This window comes from Coturnix japonica, chromosome 2 (assembly GCF_054131305.1).
Source record: "Coturnix japonica strain WE chromosome 2, WE-NBRP24, whole genome shotgun sequence".
Classification (NCBI taxonomy): domain Eukaryota; kingdom Metazoa; phylum Chordata; class Aves; order Galliformes; family Phasianidae; genus Coturnix; species Coturnix japonica.
Genome location: NC_140664.1, coordinates 47,632,456 through 47,658,577, shown reverse-complemented (window position 1 = coordinate 47,658,577; position 26,122 = coordinate 47,632,456). Strand labels below are relative to the sequence as shown.

General features: G+C 39.7%; 1 protein-coding gene across 8 annotated transcripts in view; it reads left to right on the top strand.

Moving 5' to 3' along the window:
* Nucleotides 1-26,122, top strand: part of SPIRE1 (spire type actin nucleation factor 1) — a 117,175-nt gene that overhangs the window by 69,170 nt on the left and 21,883 nt on the right. For 4 of the 8 annotated variants that reach the window (XM_085539741.1, XM_085539737.1, XM_085539740.1 and 1 more), the window contains exons 4-9: nucleotides 897-1,022; nucleotides 12,243-12,326; nucleotides 12,648-12,812; nucleotides 19,065-19,151; nucleotides 19,544-19,673; nucleotides 23,498-23,539. In XM_085539741.1, coding sequence (XP_085395867.1) covers nucleotides 897-1,022; nucleotides 12,243-12,326; nucleotides 12,648-12,812; nucleotides 19,065-19,151; nucleotides 19,544-19,673; nucleotides 23,498-23,539 — 634 coding nt within the window. The remainder of the gene's footprint in view (nucleotides 1-896; nucleotides 1,023-12,242; nucleotides 12,327-12,647; nucleotides 12,813-19,064; nucleotides 19,152-19,543; nucleotides 19,674-23,497; nucleotides 23,540-26,122) is intronic. The other 4 variants (XM_085539743.1, XM_085539739.1, XM_015855237.3 and 1 more) reach the window with 1 other exon arrangement.

Sequence of the window (26,122 nt, the reverse complement as noted above, 5' to 3'; positions counted from 1 at the left end):
GAATTGGGGATCTGGGCATTTAACACTAACATACTGTTGTAGACATTATTTTATTGTTCTGTTTCTGACAAAGATTTCTTGCATCACTAACAAGTAATGGATGTGACTCAAGGGAAGTGTAAGAAAAAGAGTACAACTATGAGCGTGAGTGCTCAGCTATTCTATAATAATCCTGTTAATGAAGCTGGATGTTGCTTATACGTATGCTATTTGAAATTGAAAGACTTTTTTCATTGAGGCTTCTCCTGTCCGAGAGGAGATCTGCATGTTTTCCTCTAAAAGCAGCGCCAACCTGACTTCTGCTTAGCGGAAGTTGTGAATAGTTGTTAGTGATTTGAATAGGATTTTGGAGTTTTGCAGGGTTAGTGTGTATGAAAAAATCTATTAATATTTCTTTAATTCTGCTGCATCTGTGTCTGGAAACATCCATAAATGTCTCATTTGAAAGCCAGTGCTTTTGCAGCTCTTGCTGATTTTTAAAGTCTTTGTACCACTTCAATAAGTGAGATTAGTTTCAGCTTGACCACTGCTTTCTGTCCTTTTGGAAACTGATGGGGATACAGTTCTCTTACGCATTCATAAGAAAGTAAAAACTGTCCAATGTTAAAACTGGTTTGAATTAGCTACACTTCCCAAAACTTAATACTGCAAGATTGCTTTTTTCCCCTTCACAGTTATGTCTTTTTAAAATGCCTCAGTTTATGCACCCTTACAGGATGAGGTCAACCAGTCTCCTTAGAAAACACATCACAATTTCCACCTTAGCTTAAATGTCCTTACTAGATTTTTGTGCCTTAAATATCCCATTGTGTTCCCTTTCATTTTATCTCATACTCGGTAGCGATAATTAGAGCTGTGGGACACTGTTTGTAATTGCTATTTATTTTTCTCTCTAGCTGTGTGCCGCCCACCTGCCAACCCGATCAGAGGCACCGAACCACTATCAAGCAGTGTGCCGAGCTCTGTTTGCTGAAACAATGGAGCTGTACACTTTCTTGGCCAAAATTAAAAGTGCAAAAGAGGTAAGCTTTTGAACTTGTTATTATGTGAATTAGGCTTACAAAATCACTTCTGTACCTAGCCAGCTGTAGATGTCAGATGCTTCTGGAAACTGACAGTAGTGTTAAGGGAGAGTAGTTCTACAGACAAGTTATGGTGGGATTTGCATTAAGTTTTTTTTTAGTTTTCCTTTGGTCTGTTAGCATCTGCAGACATCTCACTGTAATTGTCATTAATTGTGACCAGTCTATTTGGAAGGAAACTGGAACATTTACTTGGAGTGCTCTTTCCTTCCAGCATACATGTATGCAATGTGTTTGAGTCTGAAAACTTCTCTGGTGTTTTAGGGATGTTGTTAAGAGTCTGAGCTTTAACTATAGCTCCTCAGCTCCTTTTTATGCCTTGTCTTTGGCTGAGAATTTTCTGAGGTTTCTTCTTGCTCGTATTTTGTCCCCAGTCAGCAACTTTCCTTACCTTTCATGTATGGTTGGCTTGTTTGTCTTCACAGCAGAGTCAACTTAAATAAGTAAATACATAAATCCACTTGTAGGTAATGCTGCCTGTACTTACTGATGGGTTGGTTGTTACCACTGACTGAAAGGCTACCCAGGGAACCACTTCAATTAGATGATTTGGTTGAAGAATAACTTTGAGGGTGGGTGGATTTTTTTTTGATGATGGTTGATAGTTTTGGTGATCTGATCTTCAGAATAGCTCCATAAATCGTTGTCTCATATTAACACATTGTGTGTATATCATTGAAAAGCCAGTGGGTGGGGAGAAGGACAGGAAGGTAAAGATGCCTTTAATGACTGGCCTCTCACAAAAGCCAACCTGTCAATTATTCTTTTCAATAAAAATCTGAGAGAATGTCTTCTGTGTAAGTCTAAATAACCTTTTGAAAAGCAGCAGAAGATCTTACAGGCCCATATAACTATTAAGCTTCTCAAAGAGGCAGGGCTGTTTCATCCATGCATGTATACTCCCACTACTTTGCTTCTGCTGATCCTAGAAAACAAATGAAGCAAATAAATAAGAAGTAAAAAATGATAATAAAAAAATAATCTGTCCTTGTCAAGTTAATGAGCTGAATCAGCTCATTGTTGGGTCCCACTGCAGCACAAGAGAGTTCTATTGTCACACTGGGGGAAGATACAACCAGCCAGAGGCATAATAGGCTGGCGCTGTTCTTCCTGTTCAGAAACATGGCTGAGATGCATCCATCCAATGTGGACAATCCCCTAGTGGTGTTTTTCTATTGCACAGGGTCATGTTTCACCTCCATTTGTCCTCCAGTCCTTCTCAAGCTGAAAGCAATTTTTAAACTGAAGCAGTATCATATGCGGATAATTTTGACAGTGTCAGCATGGCTAAAGAGCCACTTGTTTCCTGAAGTGCCTGTGTTATGGTTCATCTGCACCCAATGCAGATAACACAGAGAGCATATCAATGCTAAAGCCATCTCCTGAACCTTGACATCACTGATTTCACATCTGGGTATTTGACTGTTCCTTAGTGTCCTGACCACTGTATATACTAACTGAAGGATCAGTGCTAGAAATGCCTTAACTAACAGCTAGTGCAAAGTCTGTGCTGAGGCTCAAAGATAAGACCCTTTGGGGTTCTTTTTTCCACTTAGAGAAGTGCATTTCCAGCAGTTATTAAAGATTTTGATGACACCAAGTGGTAATAAGGTGCCTGTATTGCCAGTGTTGCAGTGAAATATTGCAATTTATAATTATTTAAATTGTCTTAAAAACCTTTTGTTTTGTTTTGTTTATTAAAAAAAGTGCAGGGGTGTTTTGAATTTGTAGATTGGACATAAAAGCCCAACGTCTGATAACACCACCAAACATACTATGAGTTAATTGCAAATGAAGGGAACCATTTGCCTCTCAAAGGCTATTAGGGATTGTTTCAAAGCACATTTAGGTCAGAGAAAGTAATCCTTGTAGATAGAATTCTGGCCTTACCAAAACCAATGCGACTTTTATCACTGCACTTCCTGAAGCCAGAATTTTGATCCTTTGATTTAATTTTAGCCTGGATCAGTCCCCCAGTGGACATAGAAAAAAAATGAGCAAGAAAATAGTCCAGAATCTGCTTATAAGACCATGAATTCCTTTTCTAGATCCTTGCTGACAGTTTTTATTTAACTGTAGGTTCAGATACCACATGATTCTTAAAAATAGCTTATTTTATGTATTATTACTTACGCAGCATTATAAGAAAAAATAGATGAAGCAAATACGAGATGGAATGTTGTAAGTCTTGTTATACCATTTTTAAATAGTTGATACTTTAGACAGGTAGAAGTCATGTGATCACTCTAGGTTTGCACCAGTGAAAACTGCAGTATTGTTTATGTGCTCTTCTCTTATCCACATACATGGAAGAATCTTGGTTTGTGAGAAATGTGGTTAAATACAATTCAAGTCAATTCGTTCCCTTTCATTTTTCAATGGACATATGAGTAGGGGTATAAAGGAGATAAATGTTTTATACTTAAGTGAGGATGTTTTATCATCATCAATTTATAGCGATTGCAATGATAAGGAACTGGGGAAAAACATGTTGTATGTATCAGCTTACTGTGTAATACTGTGTCTCTGATACTAAAGGTACTATGAGTTTAAACTGTTAGTTTATTTTGAAAACTGGGAACTTAATTTGGAGAGCTTTCTTTAGAATCCCTCAGATCTAGACACAGATGTGGCAATGAGATTAAAATAAAATTAAAAAATCTAAAGAGGGGGAGAAAATCCTCTAAAATGACTTGAAGTAACTTTCCTCTGAATAAAAACCACTTGGGCTCATACTGGGATAATTGTGTTATATCTGGAGATCCATTTCCCAGATACTTGAAGCTCAGTCTTTTTGCTCAGTAGGCACTTAAAGAACCAACATTATTTCAGTGGAAGAGGGAGATCTTTTGTCTGCAGAAACTCAGTCACTAGCAGTGGGCCAAATCTGATCTTGCAGTATAGCCCCGGTTGGGGTCAACAGTAATGAACACTTTGAAAGAGGCAGAAAAAAATACTGCTGTGATGCTGTATTCAATTTGTCTCCATACCAGCTTGCCAGGATTTTGAAAGTTATTGGCATTTAAGAGAGCTGGACTGGGGGGCGGCATGTATAGATCTATAGGATCATGCTTAGTTACCAGCATATCTAGCAGGCAGCCACGTGCTTCCAGTCTGTCACATGAACATCAATGGCATCGTTGCAAATGGAGCGTAGCTTCAGATAGGGCTTTACTGGTGTGCATTTGGATGAGTGCATTACTCAGAAATGATGAAACAGTGAGTGAGCCATTAATGCCATCTCCATGGATGTCAAATAAAATGTTTCAGGCACTTTGTCACATACTTGATGCCATGTGGGTTTTATTTCCTGTCTGATTCTTTGTGTATAAGGTGTCAGCAGCAGAGATGACTTGCAGACAGGGAGATGAGAATAAAATGTTAGGCCTAATAGTTGTATGCGGCAGGTCTCAAGCCAGAGATGAGAAAGTTATGATACTACCATTGCAATAATTAAAAAAAACCAACAGAATAACAGTAGTAAAAATGCATATTTCTTTAAAATAACAGCAGCAAGTCCCAGGGTAGGGTTGAAATTTATTTAATTAATCTGACCTAACTTTGCATATTTTGCAAGGTGAAGATATTACATTTACTGGGTTGGTTTTTCTTCAGCTTGCGGGCAGCATCTGTATGCTGCTCAGGCTCTGCAAAAAGTAGCACTTGTTGTAGATCCACCTTGTGTACCATCTGCTGCCATCCAGAAGTGGTCTTTGGATGTGCTAGGATCTCCTGACTCCATATCCCGCTATGACGACATTTACAGCTGATGTCACAAATAGGATACAGCTTACTTCTCACCTTAGGCAGGGAGCTTTTAACATTGCAGTAAGGAACTTCAACAAAAAGGGATCTCTTCATCCTTAAGTTAATAGTGTAGGGAAAAATGGAAATAAAGGTAGAGGAATTCTGTGTGTGTGTGAAGGTAGCTTGAATGTCTGTGAGAATGAATGTTGTCTGAAAGAAAAGATTACTCTTATTCAGGATCATCAAAAAGTCGTTGAGATCACCTTTGCTAGCACTAGCAATAGACAGCTGAAGGCACAAATGAGTGATATCCATGAGATAAAACAAATGTTGTGGAGTGTCTGTAAAAGGTCACATATATTGCTCAGAGATGGCAGCAAGTGTGACTCTGAGAGACACAGGGAGGCTATGTAAGCACAGGAATACAGAAATTGCTGTTGTAGACTGGAGTGCAGATCCATCTGGTCTGCTGTCAGTGTTGTGAGGCTGATTTATTGGGAGGTTATCTACTCTAGTCCTCCTTCAACTCCATGGTACAGCCCAGGCATACTTCCTTCTGAAGGGAATGCTTCATGTATGCTTACTGCCTGAGTGACCAGTAATGTATCCTTGCTGCAAACAGGGCTTACTGGAGCACAGGAGGCTCCCTTTGAACAGCAGGAGCACTGCTGTGCTGTGCAGGTGACAGAGCACTGGCACAGGCTGCCCAGAGGCTGTAGGGTCTCCTCCTTGGAGGTCTCCAGAGGCCGCCTGGCCGTGGGCCTGGGCACCCTGCTCTGGGTGGCCCTGCTGCAGCGGGGCTGGGCCAGTGGGACATAAAAAGCACTGCCCATGTCAGCTGTTCTGGGATCTTGTGAGTGGTACCCATCAGTCTGTAGCAGAGCCAAGCATTTGTGACTGAGCTGTGAGTGGTGAACACACAGCTGGCATAGCTGGTGCTTAAAGGCAGCATGAGATGTGGTCAGTAGTTTACTACAGGAAGCATCTTGTAGGCAGATTTCTTAATGTGCGACATGCCTCAAAATTGACACATATCTCCAAATTTGTTGAAATGGAGGCACATCCTAAATTATGAAGATTAATATCCCTACAAAACTAATTAAAATTTTATATAGTTTTTTTAATTGCTCACATCTCCAATTGCAGTGGGAGTTCATTGAAAACTTGTCCATAATTCCATTATACATGGTATGCCTTTTAATTAAGTTGTTAGTGGAATACAGACAAGGCTCCAATCTGTTATTTTTGTACTGTTCTTTTAAACTGTGCTCCCTACAATTTCTATCCTTTCTAATATACAATCACAATTCTCTCAGTCTGTCTGGATATATTTTAACATTACATATAGAAAAATGTTAATCTACAAAGTATAATAAAACACATAAGTAGAAATTAAATTGATCCTTTTTTTCCCCTCTAGTTTCATGCAATGTAAAGACTCACCTGGAAGACAATTAAGAAAGTATATTGTTACTTTCCATTTCACATGGCTATACCGATGTATTATTGTACAAAACATTGTTATAAAGGTAGTTAGTTAATAGGTACCTAAATAATGCTAATTGATAACATATTTTGGAAACAGAGTCACTAACCAAGTTACTCCAAATAGTCTCATGACTGTGAAAGCTGTTAAATACACCTGCTTGGATTATCAGAAAGCTCAACTGGAGAAACTGATCCACAAACCTTTCTGCTTTAACCTTGTTCTGCCTGCACTCCCAGGCTTGCAGTGATTACCCTTCTGCATCTGTGTTGTCATCAGACTTGCAAACACATCACAATTTGTTTGATCCCTCAGTTTAGGAGCCACCACAATCTTTTTAATAAGGGAAAAGTCTACTTGTTTTGTAGTGTGTGTGTGTGTGTTGTGGGCCTTGTAACTCAGTGTTTCAAACATTCAGTTGGTTTCTTTTATTTGTGTTTCCCTCTTTAGTAATAGTATGTTAAGCAGCACTACTGCCCTTTCTGGAACCCACACCACTGTTGATGAGAAACTGTCTGATATTCAGTGATACTCTTAAAATAGCATGAAAAATGAGGGAATTTTCCAGAGACTGATGAAACTCCCTTCAACAAGTGTCACCTGAGTTAAAGGAGTTTGGGCATCTTCATAAGGAGAGTGTTTTTTATGAAGAAAGGCTGAGGGGGCTGGGCTTGTTTAACCTGGAGAAGGCACCAGGGAGACCTCATCGTAGCCTTTCTGTACTTAAAGGGAGCTTATAAGCAGGAGGGAGACTGACTTTTTGCATGAGCAGACAGTGATACGACCAGGGGAGAAGATTTAGTTTGGATGTTAGGAAGAAGTTCCTTACTTTGAGTGTTGTGGAGTGGTGGAAGAGGTTTGCTGGAGAAGCTGTGGTGCCCCATCCCTGGAGGCGCTTAAGAACAGGTTGGATGGAGCCTTCGGCAGCTCAGCTGCTTGGGGTCAGCCCTGCCCATAGCACAGAGTAAGGCTGGGTGGGCTTTGAGGTCACTTCCAAAGCAAGCCACTGTGTGATTCTCTGTGGAGTAATGCTGCTGGCTGAGCCTTTGGAATTTAAATCAGGATGGATAATTGAATACATAGAAACAGTTTTTCCCCATGGACATGCTGTATATTTTTAAATTGACACAAAAGGTGTCAGTGCACGTTACTATATTCCATAATAGCAGTGTAAGAATCATTTGTATCTGTGACCAAATGAACGAGAATTCATGTTCTGGGAACTGCGGGTGGTTGTGTTCTGAAGCTGGTGAAAGACAAAATGAAGATCTGCGTTCCTGAGAATATCATCTGCAATAAAACGTTATGTTTTAGAGCAGTTTGTGGAAGCAAGTCCTTGATGCTTTGCTGACAAGTGCCTTACATAAGCTCCCATCTGTCACTAGGCAAAGGAGCGTGTGTGTCCTCATGAGGGACAAATGTGGGACACAGCAAATCAGCTGCCAACTTTTAATAGTGCTGGAAGACATTTGAAGAAATTCAGTATTTTTGTTACTAGAATTTAGCACAAAGTGCAGCTGAGGAAAAAAAAAAATGGCCAAATGCTGTAATGGTTTAAAAAAGCCAGAGCTGTTGAAACCCTTGCTGCCTACACGTCTAACCCTTATTTCCTGTATGTGTGCCCAGGCTGTAATAGATGAATCAGATCTGTGGTATGGGTTTGAGGTTCTGGGATCATTTAGAAAAACCCTTTTAAGATGTTTTTGCTTTCTAAAAAGGAAAGCCGTTTAGGCTTATTGTATTTATTACACTGTAATAGATTTCCGTAATCCACTGTCCCAAGGGTAAGAACAAATGGTTACAGCAGCTGAGGTTACTCAGACGTTTTAAGACCACAGCTAAGTTTTAACGAACAGTCTGTTGTGTTGTAAATGTTTGGTTTCCATAATTTACAGCTGCAGCCTATTCTGAAACCTACCAATATTGGCAGAGGGTGTTGGAGGGAAATGGTAATATTTCATTTTGTCTAGAAATTTAAACGTAATCATTTGTCACCGTGATTTTATTCCTTCCTAAGCAGCACCTGACAGATGAAGAAGAATTAGAGAAACCTTCATAAATCCTGGCTGCAAGAACAGAGTACTCTGTTTCTTTTTCTCCTGATTTTCCAAAGCTATTTATATTTTATAGCAATGGAAATTACTTTACAGTTCTCCAATTACTGAATGATGAGCCGCAATTAGGGGTCTGAGCTGTTGTGGGTAAGAAATCTATCCCTGTGACAAAGTGAGCTGTTCTCCCTGCAAGATTTCCACCCCAAACAGCTCAGTGTTGGGTGGAGTGGGTGTCTGTGTCCATACATAAGAAGTGCCAGGACCTCTCAGCTGAATGGGGAGGAGCAGGATTCTAGCCTGGGCAGTAGCCTGTGCTTATGCCCGCTCATTTGTGTCCTACAACTGCTCTTTGGGAGACCTATTGCATGGATGCTGGGTTTGGCTCTCACATCTCAGTGTTTGATAGCTAGCATCACTTACCCTTGTGCTTTCTAAAGCAGAAACTCCCCCTCTAGCTATGTTACAGGTAAACTAATTGAGTGGCTGCCTTATTTGGAAGATATTTCAGATGTTTACATTTTGGGTTTGTTTTTTTTTTTTCCACTTCTTATTTGTTACTGTAAAAAAATATAGTCTTTTTAGCTTCACAGAATATTTATGTCAGTCAAAGGCATCAGCCTTTGGGCACAGAGCTGCCCAGTTAAGTGTATTGTAAGAAACATTGCTGCTGAAGTGGGTAATTGCTGCAGGTCTTGCTGAACAAAGTGAAGGTTAAGCATCTGGAACATGTTAATCTTAAAAAATTAATATGTACCTTCCAGCAGGTACATGGAAAGGAGGAAAAAATCTGACAGCTGTGAGTTCATTTACTGAAGTTAATTATTTATTATGATGAAGGAAAAGGAGAAAGTATTCAAATGATTTTATGTTGTGCAATTAGTAAATGATAACCATTCACAAGAAAGCAAGTAAATTACAGTTCACAGATACCACCATCCTCAAAGTTATTACTTCAGCTTTGGAAATGACACAGAAAAGAAGAAATGCTGGATGGGAGAATATGCATAAATGAGGCTTTTGTGTTACCAGGTCTTACCTTTTTTGTTGTTGTTTTTCCCTATGGAAAAGGGTTATGGCCTGTAAATGTTAGACTGAATTCTGTGCACTGCTGCAGAGCCAACACAAGTTTTCATACAGACACTTTCCCAGCTGGGCATTCTGTGGCAATGCTGCAAGTCATGCCAAAAGATGCCTGGAGTGTGTGGTGATAACTTATTTCTGCAGCATAGGTGATTAATGGGTTTTCTGAGAGTCTTCTTGTAAATTATGTAATGTTTTTTATAGGACAGGGGTAGTATTTCTTATTTGATGTGAAAACAAGTGTGTTATTTGCTTAAATAAGACAACAGATAATCCATCTGCTGTCTTTCCAAAACCTCTGCGGTGGCTGACTCACTCACATGTCTCTGTCATCAGCTGTGGTAGATACTTGTTACGTGTGCAAGTTAAGCCCTCTTCCAGCACTCGCATTTCTTCCCTAGAAATGAATACAGTTTAGGAGCTACTTCTAGGAAAAGATGTTTTACAAATTATGCTTATTGTTAAGCTTTTGGGGAAGCTGAAAGGCTGATTGAGGCTCATTGTTCAGGTCCATTAAAGGAAGAGCTTGAGTGCTCAACAGAACGAGGAATGTTTTTACCATATAGATATGTATGTCAGATCCCTAGGATATGGGTTTAGTCTTATACAATAATGAATTTGTTAGCGGAAGATTTAACTATCAATTTTAATACATAAGTAACAAGAAAACAGATCAAATTAAACATTGGTAAGGATTCCCTGGAAAATGTCCTGTTAAAGTGGAATGGAAGGGAGTATTAAACACTTGTTTGTAGCGCTGATTCCAGAAAATTTCAATAGAGAAGTGAAATAGAAAATAACATTTTCATTATGCAATTATTTGTGAATAGGATCATTTCTATGAAGAAGGGACAGGCAACTTAGAAAGAGTACAGAGAAGTTAAGATGTGTAGAGAGAAAATCAGAAAGGCAGAAGCCCAGCTTGAAGTCAACCTGGCCACTGAGGTAAAAGGGAACAAGAAATTCTTTTACAAATACATCAACAGTTAGAGGAGGACTTAGGAGAGTCTCCACTCTCTACTGGATGAGGCTGGGAATGTGACCACTGAGGATAAGGAAAAGGTGGAGGTTCTGAATGCCTTCTTTACATCTGTCTTGAAAGATCAGACCAGGTATCCTCAGGGTACTCCGCTCTCTGACCTGGTAGTCTTGCTGGGGAGCAGACAAAACCCCTGACAATTCAGGAGGAAACAGTCGGAGACCTACTGCTCCAGCTGGACTGCCACAAGTCCATGGGGCCAGATGAGATCCACCCAAGAGTGCTGAGGGAACTGGTAGAGGTGATAGCCAAGCCACTTTCTATCATCTGTCAGCGCTCTCTGTTGACTGGTGAGGTTGCAGAAGACTGGAGGCTTGCCAACGTGACTCCCATTTACAAGAAAGGTTGTAAGGAGGATCCAGGGAACTACAGGCCTGTCAGCCTGACCTCGGTGCCAGGGAAGGTTATGGGGCAGATTGTCTTGAGGGAGATCATGTGGCATGTGCGGGACAATGGAGGAATCAGGCCCAGCAAGCATGCGTTCACCAAGGGCAGGTCCTGCTTGACCAGCCTGATCTCCTATGATCTACTGACCCATCTGGTGGATGAGGGAAAGGCTGTTGATGTGGTTTACCTAGACTTCAGCAAAGCCTTTGACATTGTCTCCCACAGTCCAGAGGGATCTGGACAGGCTGGATAGCTGGGCTGAAGCCAAGGGGATGAGGTTCAACAGGACCAAATGCCGGGTCCTGAACTTTGGCCGCAACAACCCCAGGCAGTGCTACAGGCTTGGGGTAGAGTGGCTGGAAGACTGTGTAGAGGAAATGGATTTGAGAGTATTGATTGATGCTCAGCTGAACATGAGCCAGCAGTGTGCCCAGGTGGCCAAGAAAGCCAATGACATCCTGGCTTGCATCAGAAACAGTGCTGCCAGCAGGAACAGAGAGGTGATTGTCCCCCTGTACACAGCACTGGTGAGGTTGCACTTCAAGTACTGTGTCCAGTTTTGGACCCCTCACTGCAAGAAACACATTGAGGCCAGTCTGGAGAAGAGGAGGCTTAGGGGAGACCTTATTGCTCTCCATAACTACCTGAAGGAAGGTTGTAGTGAGCTGGGGGTCGGCCTCTTCTCTCGTGTAACTGGTGATAGGACCAGAGAGAATGGCTTCAAGCTGCACCAGGGGAGGTTCAGGCTGGACATTAGGAAATATTACTTCTCTGAAAGAGTGGTCAGGAAGTAGAATGGACTGCCCAAGGAGCTGGTGGAGTCACCAACCCTGGAGGTGTTCAAGGAATATTTGGACGCTGTGTTGAGGGACGTGTTTTAGTGAGAACTATTGGTGATGGGCAGATGGTTGGACTGGATGATCTTGTAGGTCTTTTCCATCCTTGGTGATTCTGTGATTCTCAAAAGTAACTCACCAGAAATTTAAGTACTTGCGTGCATTTGCCTGTATGCGAGCTTGCCTGTTTGTTCACTGGAACTTTTGTTAATGTAAAATATTTGTTTTTCCCATTTCCCGTTCCCCTTCCTTACTCACAGATTTTGGACTCTGAGTAATAAAACCATGTAATTTTTCTGTACAGGCTATTTAATTTCTCTATAAATACTAGTCTGTCACTATTCTGTTTAAAGGATTTCACATAGTTTATTTCCCCTTGCAACTGGTTTCCTGGGTACTTTTGTTAGGAATTGTTCTCGATTCTGTGTTGAAGTTTAACAAACTTGATAGTATTTTTTTTATTTTTTTTTTCCTGTGCATGGCTTTAAAGTATTGCTACAGTTTAATTTATTGACTGATTTTCATTGGCAGAATCTGAAGAAGATTCAAGAAATGGATAAAGAGGCAAGTGATGAATCCAGCACGGATCTTGATGAATTAAAGAATGCTGACTGGGTAAGACAACAATTGAATACTGATGCAGCATCATCAGTAATTTATAGATCTTCACAATACTTACCTAAAATGGTTTATTTTCTGTATTACTTTAGTGATGAGTATCACTTGAGGTGAAATTGAGTTGCAAAAAAAGTTTTCATAACGCTCATGAGGGTAAAAAATAGGGTTATATAAGACAACAACAAACAAAATAGGGTTTGGTTGATGTGTTAGACTGATACAGCTGTATATATTTGATGGTGTCCTGAAAGGAGAATGAGCAACAATCTGGGTTGATATACAAGTACTAATTAAAATTTTGCTCTCTTTTCTCTTCAGGCTCGTTTTTGGGTACAAGTGATGCGGGATTTACGAAATGGAGTCAAACTCAAGAAAGTCCAAGAGCGTCAATACAACCCACTCCCCATAGAGTATCAGCTCACACCATATGAAATGCTGATGGATGATATTAGATCCAAACGATATACCTTGAGAAAGGTCATGGTGAGTCACGAGCATTACTAGAATTTGCCAACTCTGAAATTTTATTTTATTTCTTATTTTATTTTTAATTTCTTCACATAGATGGTATTGATCATGGCATTTTGAATCTGTGTAGTATACTGAGGAGAACAACATGAAAGTAAAAAATGTGTTTTGTTCTCCATGTGGCAGGCATTTAAAATTTTGAACGACATTCGTAGCATATGCTTGAACAAATGATTTCTGTTGGTTTTATGATAACTGTAAGAGTCATATCAATAGTCCTGTCACATTTTCTACTGAGGTATTGTTTTGGGTTCTGTTGGGTAGAACATTTATGTTGAGATGCAACATAATTTATGAAATATAAATGTGGCATTCCAGAATAAAAAGTGTTCTCCTGTTGTTACATGAGTGATAGATACTGTGATGGAAAAGGAAAACTTACAGTGTTTGAAAACTTTGATTGCTATGATCTGCTAATAATTTTCAAGGAGTGCTTTCTGCAAAACATTTTAAGTTTTCAATTTGTAGAAGTACAGCTTAATTATTTTCAGCATATCCTACCTGAAAAAAAAACCAACAACAGTGCTTGAGCAAATTAGAGAGGGTTGATGAGCCTCCTCCTAAATACTCAAAAAGGTACATATAAGATGGACCCGAGGAACTATTTTCATCAGGACACATTTGATATCTACTGGCATCTCTCAGTTCTTTTGGTTTCTATTGTTTTCAACATTAAGATGTTCTCCCTGATAAAGCAACAAGTGATCTAAAGGGGTCATTATCCTTACTAGGACATTCTAAAGCCTTTTGTCAATGGCATATATTTGGCCAATATCAGTATTCATGTCCTGCACTTATTATCTGTGCACGTTATTAGTTAGAGAGGAAGCATATTGTTAGAATATCCAGTATTCAACTATATTTTCATTCCTGAAAAAAAAAAAAAAAGACAAAATTTTTTTCTAGTGAGAAAACCTTGTTTCCAGTAGAAAAATTCAGAGATAAAAGAAGCAGCAAGCATGTAGTTCTATTAAGGATCACTAGAGAAAAGAATAAAGAAGGAAAAGGTTGGAACTATAACATAGAGAACAAGTCAATGAATCCTGTTACAATGTATGTGCCTTTTATTGTATGAGGTAAAAGTGTTTTTCTAATCAAGGACTGAATTTAGACTATCAGGTTTTTGTCTGCAGCAATTTTCTGTTAAGTCATTAGGTTAAAATACACACCCCGGAATGGTGTCTATCTGTCTTTACACTAACAGTTCAGAAAATAATGCTATCTGCTCTTACTGCACACTGCAAAAGAACAGTCCCCTCATCTCCTTGATTACTGTATGCAATCAGGATAGTAGCTGTGTTTGAATGGGAAACCCTGGGTAATCTGTTCTTGCTTTTGGCATGCTGGGCTTTAGTTCATGTGTTCAGCAGGATCCTGTCTCTTCTGAGGAGATTTCCTTCATTATCTAGTAGGTCTTGGAGGCACAGCTGCTCCCCTTTTCATCCAGTCTCTCACTGTCTATGAAATCCCTGCAAGCATCTATTTTTGTCCTTCTGTCTGGCCTACAAGATGGATTCAAATTGACCTTTGGGCATAAACATGAATTGAGATTCCAGTCAGCTGCAGGTACAGTACCTGTAGTGCTGTCTCTGAAGCAATTGCTTCCTTAGTCTAGCATCTTGACATTAGAAAAACAGCTTCTTTCTTGTTATAAGCTGGCCGGCCTGTAATCTGGATTCTGCTGCAGGGTCTGCTTGCAGAATGTGCAAAACATGCTCGATAATAATGCAGTTTGATATGAAATGTGTGGAGCCTGAAGGATTTGTACAGAATTACAATTTTGGTTAGATGTCATAAATACAGCATCTTTTAGCTGACTGCTATGGGTTAGAGCTAATTATATATATTCCCATCGGAGGAGGCTGTCATGCTTCTTGAAAAAATGACAAGAACCCTAAATCTGAATTTTAAAGCAGCCTGGAAAGGATGGATTGTATTTCTTTCTATCTGTCAAAACAGAGGTTTGGCAGAATTTTTATTAGGAACATCTTTTAATTTTCACTTTCGGGTACTATTTTTAGAACTGTGAACTATTTTAGCTTGTTCTAATGTTATCATGCTGCTAATGATAACAGTAACAGTAAATAAAATGTAACATAAATTCTTCGCTCCTTATGAATATAAGGCTGTGTTAAAGAGTAGCATCCCAGTATTTTGTAATCTTTGCATATTTACCTGAGCAGCTTTAATAGTTCTTTTTTTCTCCTTCGGAGCTTTCACTGACACCAAGGTAAAACTGCCAAACAATTGGCAGAGTCTTAGATATTGTGAAATTTAAAATTACTCTGACTGATTTCATTAGTATTTTTTTAAATGCCTATGTGTAAATCTACAGCTTTTAATCTCTCCTCCATTCACAGTGAGTTCTCCTTCCTGCCCACCTCCCCCCATGTGCATTGCCCATTCTATTTCCTCAGCAGTAGGCAGCTCTTACATTAGTTTCTCAGTGTGTGGCTCTGAGGTACCTTCTATATAATATCCAAACATATTATTATTGCTTAATAATTAAATTCTTCTTAAATTATGGTGCTCGTATCTCAGTACTAGAGCTCTCCATAAATACCTTTGATAAAGTAGTATTAGATTGACTATGTTACAGAAGGTGAACTTAGGCTTGTAGATTGAACTGATTGCTGTCAAAAATAGCCAGTCATTTAGATGTCTAATCTGGGAATCCTCTGTCATGGTTGTTCAGGTAGTTTCAACAACAACAAAAAATTATTTATTTCATTATAGTATTTAGAATTTCACAGTGTTTAAATTAACTTCAGTAACAGTTAACTTTAGTGAGTGGTGTTCAGGTGCTCTAAGCAGGGAACCATCCCTTTGTCATTCTCTGCCTTTGTCACACATTTCTGCAGAAGTTTAGGAGGTGTCCAAAATGCAGCAGTGAGCATTTTGAGGTATTCGTTTACATATTAGATTGCAGCTGGGGCTGTTGGTATCTGACTAAAAGGTAATTCTGCATCTATTCTGTATCTGTGCAATGTAGCTCTGATTAGACTTTAACTGGGCCATGAATTTTAATTAATTCACTAAAATTAAAAGAGGCATGTTAAATTGCTCATTACTGCGAGAATTAGTTTGAGTGAAGACATAGATCTAACATGGACAGAGAAGATAAAAGCTCCCCTTCAGTGTCTTTCCCATCAGCGTCTTTTCGGGAGCAGAGGAGGAGAAGGAAGATTCTGCCCTTGGTGCTCCCATTCCTGCATTGCTGGCTCATGCAACCAGTAAACATCCACTTGCTTTGCTACCAGCTTCCTCTGTGCCCTGTGAAAATCATTTAAGCAAAAGTTATTTTTCTCCTTTTCCAAGCGAATGGGAATACTGCTACTAATTGCACACTGATGGTGTTAAGTCAGTGCAGAGTGCCCTGAGGTGAAAGGCTCAGAGCCATGTATTATTTATTTCCTAGTGTGATGTGTGGAGAGTTGTTCCCCAAGGCTGGAAGTGAGATTATCAGCATACAAAATGACTGTTCCGATGGTAATAACTCCTAACTTAAGCTATCAACTTTGACATCTGATGAACAGTAACCTGGGGATGAGAGATTTAGCATTTCATTAAGAATCTGCTGGCCTTGAAGACTGGCTCAGTCTTTAAACAGAGGAAATCAATCACATCACTTGAATTAAGGTTCTCTTTATCATAAAATGTCTAATCGCCGCTTAATATAAATCTTTTTCACTTCAGTTTTACTGTACTGTTTCTAGGAAGATGACATGTTGCATGGTTTAGCAGCTTGGTTTTCCGTGGCACAGTAAGAAGTTCCCACTAAGGAAGCTTATAGTGTGAGTGGGGGAGCATTGGACCATGTCTCGGGTAGGATACCTCCAGAAAGGGTGACCAAGAAAGCAATGAAATGAAGCAGAGGGACTCTGCATCCAGTTTCTTGTCAGGGAGAGGATGAATCTTCAATGAGGCTGTCACTTCCTCAGTGACACTGAGGCATGTTTTGGGTCAGCAGATCCGGTGTAGAAGCTGTGTGGCCTTGGTGAGATTTAGTTAGGGTTCACTCAGATGACCATGGGGGATTTTAAACTCATTTTTCTGACTTGCAGCATTCATTCTGGTTAGCAGACATGATTTGACAACACATAGCTGTGTCTTTACATGCGTTTTATCTCTCCTGAAGAAAGTCAAACCATCTGGCTCATCTAAAAAAAACTGAAAAAGTGTTGAAATTTGGGACATTTAGTCTAAGGAATATAGTATTATAGGAATTTCTGTCAAACAGAAGAGCGAGACTGTCAGGTACTGTATAGTAATGGAAAGTGCCAGAAATATGTGTGGCATGGGATGTTCTCTCATCCCTGGTAGGGTGCTTGGACACAATGCTATATAAAGGCTGAACCTGACAAATGAGTTTTTTTAAGCAAATCCATGCCATTATTTCCAGCTTACAGTTTATACCTTTTTATGAAGATAGGAAAATTTCTGTTGCCTAGTTTTATATCCTTTTGTTCTATAGAATCATAGAATCACCAAGTTTGGAAAAGACAAGATCATCCAGTCCAACCATTCACCTATTACCAATAGCTCCCACTAAACCACGTCCCTCAACACAACATCCAATCATTCCTTGAACACCTCCAGGGTCGGTGACTCCACCACCTCCCTGGGCAGCCCATTCCATTGCTTGACCACTCTGTCAGAGAAGTAATATTTCCTAATGTCCAGCTTGAATCTCCCCTGCTGTAGCTTGAAGCCATTCCCTCTAGTCCTATCACTGATTACACGAGAGAAGAGGCCAACTCCCAGCTCACTACAACCTCCCTTCAGGAAGTTATAGAGAGCAATATGGTCTCCCTTGAGCCTTCTCTTCTCCAGACTGAACAATCCCAGCTCCCACAGCCACTTATGAGGATAAGGCCTGTGCTCCAGACCCCTCACCAGCTTTGTTGTCCTTCTCTGAACATGCTCCAGGGCCTCAATGTCTTCTTGCAGTGAGGGGCCCAAAACTGGACACAGTACTTGAGGTGTGGCCTCACCAGAGCTGAGTACAGGGGGAATATATAAGCTATATATATGTATGTGTAGTGAATGGCTGTCTCCTGTGATGAGCTATATGTGTTCTTACCTCCTAAATGAGGTATGTGAGGAAGAAATGTCTGTCTCTTCAGAAAAATATAAATGAATAAGAACACTTCCCACATATCCTCTCTTCTGGTCTCATATCTGTTCTTCATTGCCATAACATTCTAGTTAATTTACCTTGTAGACATATTGGCAAACTCTGCTTTACTCTTGACTAATATTCTAAAGTGCATATGGAGAGGCAGATGTGAAACATGCCCAGAGGATCTCTCTCCTGCTGGGATAACCACACCAGGACAACTTCTCACGTCCAGAACTGCGGAGAAATTTGGTGAACACAAAAAACAAAGGGAGCTAATTTTTCAAACATTGCTAAAAGCAAATCATACAATCACTTTGGTCAGAAGGGACCTTAAAGCCCATCTATCCCCAGCTGCCCAGGGCCCCATCCAACCTGGCCTTGAGTGCCTCCAGAGATGGGACACCACAGCTTCTATGGGCAGCTGTGCCAGCACCTCACTGCCCTCTAGGTAAAGAATTTCTTCCTCTTTTTTAGTTTAAAGCCATTCCTCTATGTCCTGTTACTATCAGACTGCAGGGCTGCTCTCTGTGAGTTCTTCTCTCATTCTGTATGCATACCTGGGACTGTCATGATCCAAGTGCAACACTTTGCACTCGGCTGCAGGCTTTGTTTTCATAGTAGAGCTTGGGAGATTATAAGGAGACCAAGAAAACCTCTTGAAGAGCATCAGAATCTAAGAACTGAGGGTTAGAGACTGTGCAGTGGATGTCAGAGAGCCATGGCTCAAATGCTAAAAAAGTTGGTGCCTTTTCCTCCAAATGATGCACAAGCTTTGTCTGCATTCTCTTACAGCTGTGACTGCAGTCTAAGTATTGCTCACTGATGCTGCTGCAACTGTTGTTATTCCATAGCTACAGCTATTACAAAGCTGAAAAACTGTGATCTAGTAAGACTTTTCTCACCTCTGTTCTGCATATGGATTTTTGTACTGTTCAAACCGGTGGGCTTTTATGTCTGGTGCAGGTGTCAGAACACTGTAGGCTCTGTCAGGGATGTCCTGAGGTTTCAGCTGGTCTCATCATCTGCAGAAATACGAATGCAGGACATGAAAATATATCTTTTTTTTTTCACTTTCTCCTTTCCAGGTCAATGGTGACATTCCACCTCGATTAAAAAAGAGCGCCCATGAAATAATCCTGGATTTCATTCGATCGCGACCTCCATTAAATCCTGTATGTAATCCAGCGTTCTTCTTTCCTAACAAAAATGTGGCTTTGTAAAGAATGTCTGTGTCCAGGGAACATGTTAAATATAGTTTCTGACATGGGCTTTCAGAAGTACTGAACTGTGGATGTAGAATGTGCTTTCTTGAAGAGCAGCGTGTGATAACCTTGCACCAACCAGCAGCTGCTCCTGTCGTCAGCCCTTTATCTGAGTCAGGAAAAAATTCAATTGTGTTTCCAGTTTCTGTGAGTTTTTCAAAAGAGTACACATAAAACAATAAATTAAAATGCCATTTTTTTTGTTTTTGTTTTTTTTTTTAATTAAAATAAAATAAAAATCATGACATATACTTTCGAGGAAGCACTGTCTTATGCAAATATAATTGTCTTTATTTTCCAAGGCCTCTGCAAGAAAACTGAAACCAACTCCACCACGGCCACGTAGCCTTCATGAGAGGATACTGGAGGAAATCAAGGCTGAGAGAAAGCTGCGTCCAGTCTCACCAGATGAGATAAGGCGGAGCAGGCTGGGTAAGCACACTGCTAGTTTTTACCAGCAACTTTCACAGAGCACTTTCCACATAAGAAGCACCAATATCTGTGTAGCAATATCTGTGTGGATGTCACTGAAGATAAAAATAACTCTTGTTCTTTCAGAATAAAGAACCAGAAGGCTTTTCTAGGGCTCTATAGTCTTTATACTAGATTATGTTTAAAAATAGGGTACTGTATGGTTCAGCTTGATCCCACTGTGTTTTTAATGTGTGAGATAAATGGAATACCATTATATTGCTTGTTGGATATGAGAGTGTGTGTTAGATTTCATCAGACTGGAATGGATGTTGGTTCTCCCCAGTGCAATATTCCTTGCATATCCTTAAGTGTTCTTTACATGTCTGTTTTTAATTAATTTTCTCTCTTTGTTTCCTGTTATTAGCATCATCATTTTCCTCACTCTAGTTGAAAATCTGCTTTTTTTAGTTTGCTGAAAGCATTGATTTCCTTCTACAATTCTAGAATCTGCTTTTATTTGTGTGCTGAAAGCATTGCTTCTATTTTAAATCTTTATTTCATTTTATAAGTCACAGAGCATGTGCTTGCGTATTTTCAGTGGACAAACAATGAAGACTCATTCTGCAGAGCAGCTCATTTCTGCCATGTGTATTCAACACCCTGCTATAAAATACAAATACTACACTTTCCAACAACCATCCATTTGCACTAGTTCAGTGGTTCTGACATTGACAAAAGCATGGCAAATGCAGCCTTACATTGTGGCACACTTTACTTTAAAAGCTCAGTATTGAACTGCATTAGTAAAACTGAGCTAGCTGGATTTTTGAAGAGCGAAAGTGGCATCTAATGGTTGAAAAAGCATGAAATAATCCACATATGTGGAATTTTTGTGCCTGCCACATGTGCTTAAAGGCACTGATTTAGATTCAAGTAGATTGCGACGAGCCATTGTCTCTGAAGAAAAATAGTTCCATTAGTCATTTTGTTGCATTGTTCTTTGAAGTGCTTGATAGTTTGGTGAATGCTTGGGTGCAGTCTTAAATGCATGATGTTTTGAATGTAGTTTCATTGGGCCTTCTAGCTTCTGCTTTGTATTCAATTAATGCCTGCTATGTCAGCCAATGTTTCTAATAGCTATAGACATTTTTCCAAATGCACGAAGCTTGTAAAACAGTGAAACGATTCTTTGCTTTTCTTTTCAACGTTTAACTTCAGTATTTTACATGTTTTCCGTGCCCTGTCAGGGGCAGCAAATCTGATTTATTTATTTATACTCTGCAATTTTCTAACAGATATAAATTACATCAAACCCATTTAGTGAACATTTCCTAAAGCAGTTGTGGATTTTAGGATATTCCTGGTTGGGACTACTGAGTTGATTTTAGAATATGTGCTCCAGTGAGGAATATCTGTCTTCCACCAATTCTTCTCCTTTTACAAATGAAGGAATTCTTTATGTTTTGGGACTGTGGTAATATCCCTTCAGTCCAATGAATTGTTTAGATTAAATGTCATATTACTGGAGGTGTAAAAGGGGATGCATGAGGATTTTACTTTCTGGACATAGTTTTGAAGATTTAGTTATTTTAATGTGGAATCATGTAAATGCTTAATTTGCTGTTGGCATAGGAAAGAAAAAAAAAGAAGAAGGAACTTGAACATAATCGTTATTTTGTTGAAATGTGAAGTTTGGGGTTTTGTCACATTGAAATTATTGTTTTGCCCAAAGATCTTCTTAGAATAAAATACATTCCTGCAGAATTGAGGATGAAATAGTGCTAGTGACCTTCCGTATGTTACAAATAGATCTGCCATACAGTTTGGGTGGCGGTTAAATGTAATTTAGTGTAGTGAAATGTGAGGCAAAAAGATTTAAGGATTACAAATCTAAGTAGAAACACAATTTAGGACACTTACACCATCTGGACAGAAATATTTGTTGATATTAAAAAGACAGAAATGGAGCATTAGAGTGAAATATACAGGAGTATATGGTACGTTCCACATTGCCCAGAGTTATTTGCTGTTCACTTTATAGCAGTCAAGCACATACCCACACTGGTGCTGGGGGAAGAGGGCTGTACTCTGCAGTTCCTCCTCTGCAGTATCAGTGGACTTGTGGCATATGCTTCCCAGCAGCCACAGGCTTTGCTCCCTTGCTCCGCACAACACAGGTAAGATCTTCTCCATCATGAATTGCCACTGAGCAGAGAGAGCAGCTGGAACAAAGTGCCAGCCTCCAAGTCATGCATGTGGGCTGCAGCTGGTCCTAAAACTTCTTTGGGAATGATAATTTAATCCTGGTAACTGCAGTCACAAAGGGAGGCAATGGGGAGAGGAATCTGAGTAAGTTTTTGAATGGCATTAACACATCATCTGAGTAAACTATCAAGTGTAGTTTTGAGGTATGTGCCCTTTGAACTGAAAGCTTGGATTTATGACTTCAGCAAGTTGTGCTCATGGAGCTTGGAGAAAACTTTATTTCACACACATTTCATCAGCCTTCAGTTATGACTCAGCATTAGGTGATCAAACCCGTATGCTTTAACATGTATTTGCCTTTATGTTACCTTTGGACAGCAAATTAGATGCTTTTTCTGTGACTGCTGTCTGTGGCTGACGTTGTCTTGGTGATGAACTACAGGAAAAATGCCCTGACTCCTAAGTTTGGCTCAGTATCAGCCACCTACTGTGTTCCCTGCCTAAATTTACACTTGTGAGCAAAGGTTGTCCCAGCACAACCTTCTTTTCAACATGTTTTAACACAGCAGTGTATGTGGCTGACAGACCCCTTCGTGCTGCCATGTGTGTTTGTCATCCACAAGTATCACAGATAAGCTGACGGCAGTTTTGATGTGTTCTGGTACATTCTTGTAGCTGGGCCTGGCCTGCTTATCTACATCAGTGTTCTGAAATTTTGGTTTCAGTTGAGAATATATCGAGTGCCTACTCCCTGAATGACGCCATGTAACTTGAAATAGGGGTAGGCTGAGCACAGCAGTGGTTTGTGTGCATTTGGGGCTGGGACTGCAGTCCAACCAAAGGGCTGGAGGAAGGTTCAACAGCTGTGCCGTGTGATTTTCTTGTATCCAGAGACTGCAATTTCATGTGCAGATTTTTGTTATTTTAAGGAACAAAGCTATTGGTTATGTAGATGTTCCAGAAATAAAGAACATTGAACCGTTTCTTATCAAGGAGGCCCCGAGAGAAGAGGAAAATTCGGATACATTTTAAAGGCTAAATCCACCTAAGGTTTTTTAAAAGGACAAAAATCAGCACAAATCGCACTGCTGTTAGGCCTTTTTTTCTTTCCTATTCAAGGAAACAACTGCTCAAGCTGAACTTGGGTGTCCCTCTTTATTAGTTTAATTATAATCATTGGAGATTACGCTGAAAAAAAATTAGAAATATTTATTTCAGGTCACTGAAACCTGTGTGAAATGTGGCTTTGTACTTGGAGCTTTTTTCAGTTCTTTCTTTCTCTCCTGTCTCTCTTTTTCCCTCTCCTTTCTTTCTTTCATAGCATTTTGGTTGAAAATACTGTGGTGTTAAGATACTTGCTTCTTGTTTTGGTATTCCATATTAATTCCAAAAATCTGGTTCTACAGTTATACAAGTATCCTTATTCTTGCTCTGTTTGCAAGTCCAACTTAACGATGCTGTAGTTTTCAGACTTGAAGCTTTACTACAGTAAAGCAATATTATCTGATACATTTTGGATTCAGGCAACAGAATCCAAAATGCCAGAAGTGAAATTAAATCTTTGGTTCTCATTACCCCTCTGCTTTTCTAACAGCTGAATCATTTTCTTTTTGTTGTCTTTTATTTCTTTTTTACAGCAATGCGGCCACTTAGCATGTCTTACAGTTTTGACTTGTCAGGTAAAAAGGTGCAGCAACACCTGACGTGGTCATTGTGCTTATTGTGAAATTTGTTCCATCTGTTTGTTGAATTCCCATGTAAGAAAGAAACTTGAAGGGATTCTTCCAAGGTGTGGTCAGTGAAAATAAACGTTAAGATGAAATACCTGTGTTAATACCTACATTTCCTCTGCTATGAAAGTGCACCTACATACAGGAAACAGCTGTATTTCATCTGAAGTAAAATGCTGGCATTCTATTTAAATAAATAACCTTCCTAAGGTAGCCTGGAGCTATTCCAGATTCTTATAAGACTGTCACCTTCAAGTCTGGTTTGCTTATTATTTATTAATCTGACCATGGTGGCACTTTCTGACTAGACTATTTTCTGCAAGACTTCATCTCTCATGAGTACCCAAAAACTAGTTTTGAACTCTTCTGCCTTTCTAGATTTAATGGACTACACTACTAATCTGGAAAGGAGCTGTCAATTGTACTGAGTATCTTTAAGTAAATATTTTGAGAGTTATTAGATCAAAGACGCTTGCTCAAAAGAGACTGAACCTTCCTGCTTTGCACGTTGACGAAGTAACTTGCAAAGTTTTGCTGTTAACAACTGACACAGAGGAATTCAATAGCTGATCCTTTATCAACCATCTAATACCAAATGTATAGGCTTTTCTTAGTGGGCCATTAGTTAGGGCATGCAGTGGCTGTACAAACATGTTCTACTTAAGAGAGTTTGTGCCTGCTACCTGTACAATAAATTAGGTCCTCCCTCTTGTGCAGTAACTTTCAAGGGTGCTCAAGCCCAAGCACTGTCATTGAGGCTATTGGTATTTCATATTAGCCTCAAAGATTTGTTCACTGAGGAATTCTACTGTGCTAGCTCTTAGCTAATTTCCCCTGGGTATCTCCTGAAAAAAAAAATAAAAATCCATAAAAACCACCAAATAAATCCATGCTCTCATTTTGTGAAGAAGCAACACCAGCTATGTCCTTCTCCTACCTCTTTCCAGTCACATGAGGAAACACCTCATCCAGGGCTTGTGCAGTGCTTTCTTCCTCTGTTTCTCAACCCATCCTCTAACCTCCTTTCCCTTTAGAAAGGCATAATCTGATTGAAATGATACAAAAAAAAAAACCAACAAAAAAACAACAAAACAATAAAAAACGATGTTATTTTGGTTACCATGATACAATCAAATACAATAGTTTTGTAATATAGAAGTGAAGTCCACCAGTGAATTTCTGAATGTGGCTCCACATCATGGCTGAGCCAAGCAAACAGCTTGCCATTGCCAAGACAGAGGAGGGGGCTCTTTCTCCTTTCTCTCCCCCCCCCAAGCATGCCTTTTCCCCTTCCTCATCTATGCTCATTTATTCAGAAGATAAACTGATTCAGTTCATATAAACAGACAGTTAGACTAGATGATCTTGTAGGTACTTTCCAACCTTATGATTCTATGATATAAACTAGACACAAATATTCATATTTTTGTGAGGTCGGCTTTCTGCTGTTTCACTGTTTTAAACCTGCTTGCTATCTGATCACGGAGCTGGCTGATGACAGATAATGAGCATGGGTGGATGGGAGGAAGGAACAGGCTTTCCCTGTCACAGGCGGTGGCAAGCTGTTAATCCAGCTCAGGCCTTTTGTGAAAGCCTGTGCTGACAGCGTATTGTGCAGTTACTGCAGCTGTCTGGTGGGCTCCAAATTATGCATGCACTTGGTGTCATGCTTTACTCTGCTGAAAGCTGAAGTGTCCCCAAGGGGCAGATAACAGCGTGAGCAGTCATACTCCAGATTTCAGAAAGTACTCTTACGAATTTCAGATATGCCTGAAGTTGTAAGTTGCTTCAGTTTTAAGACTATAAAACTGAATGTGCCTGTCGTCAATGGGAGAGAAATTTCATATCCGTCCTTCTTCGTGTGTCTGCTTCTTCTTTTGCTTTTTGTTTCTAAGAATCCCAAGGCATCCTCATTTGTTCAAATCCAAAAAATACCTCATTAATACTCCATTCATAATCAGTTCATTACCATTATATCTTTACTTTGAAGAAGTAACTGCATAGCAATCTATACTGTACTTGGAATTGCACTTTTTGACTGACCACTGAAGAACTCTTCTCGTTTTCTTTGTCCATCTTCTAAATGTGATTGGGTTGGTTTCTTTGGTTGTTTTTTTTCCCCCTTTTTTTTTTTTTTCCCCGAGTCATGTGGTTCTCAGCAAGTAGCATCATATTGTGTGACTGAGTGGTCTGATAAATCACCTTTAGAAGTTAGTTCCGAATGATTAAAACCTCCCAGTTAGCTGGATGTGAGGCACCAGATGAGCAGTACAAATGAATTGGATGGGCTGGGATTTAAGCAGTAAGCAGATAACCTGGAGTTTTGTTTTGAGTGCTGTTATTTTGTATGCTTTTTCTTTTTTTTTGGGCTGTGCTTTCATTTTCTGGTCACTTTTTCCACACAATTGATCTTTCACTGCTTTCATTGCTCTCAGCTTGAATGAATTGCTGTCACAAAACCACAGACCTGCTGAAAATCAGAATTGTTTTCTTCTAAGTGCTAACAGACAGGCTCAGTGCTTTGTTACGCTC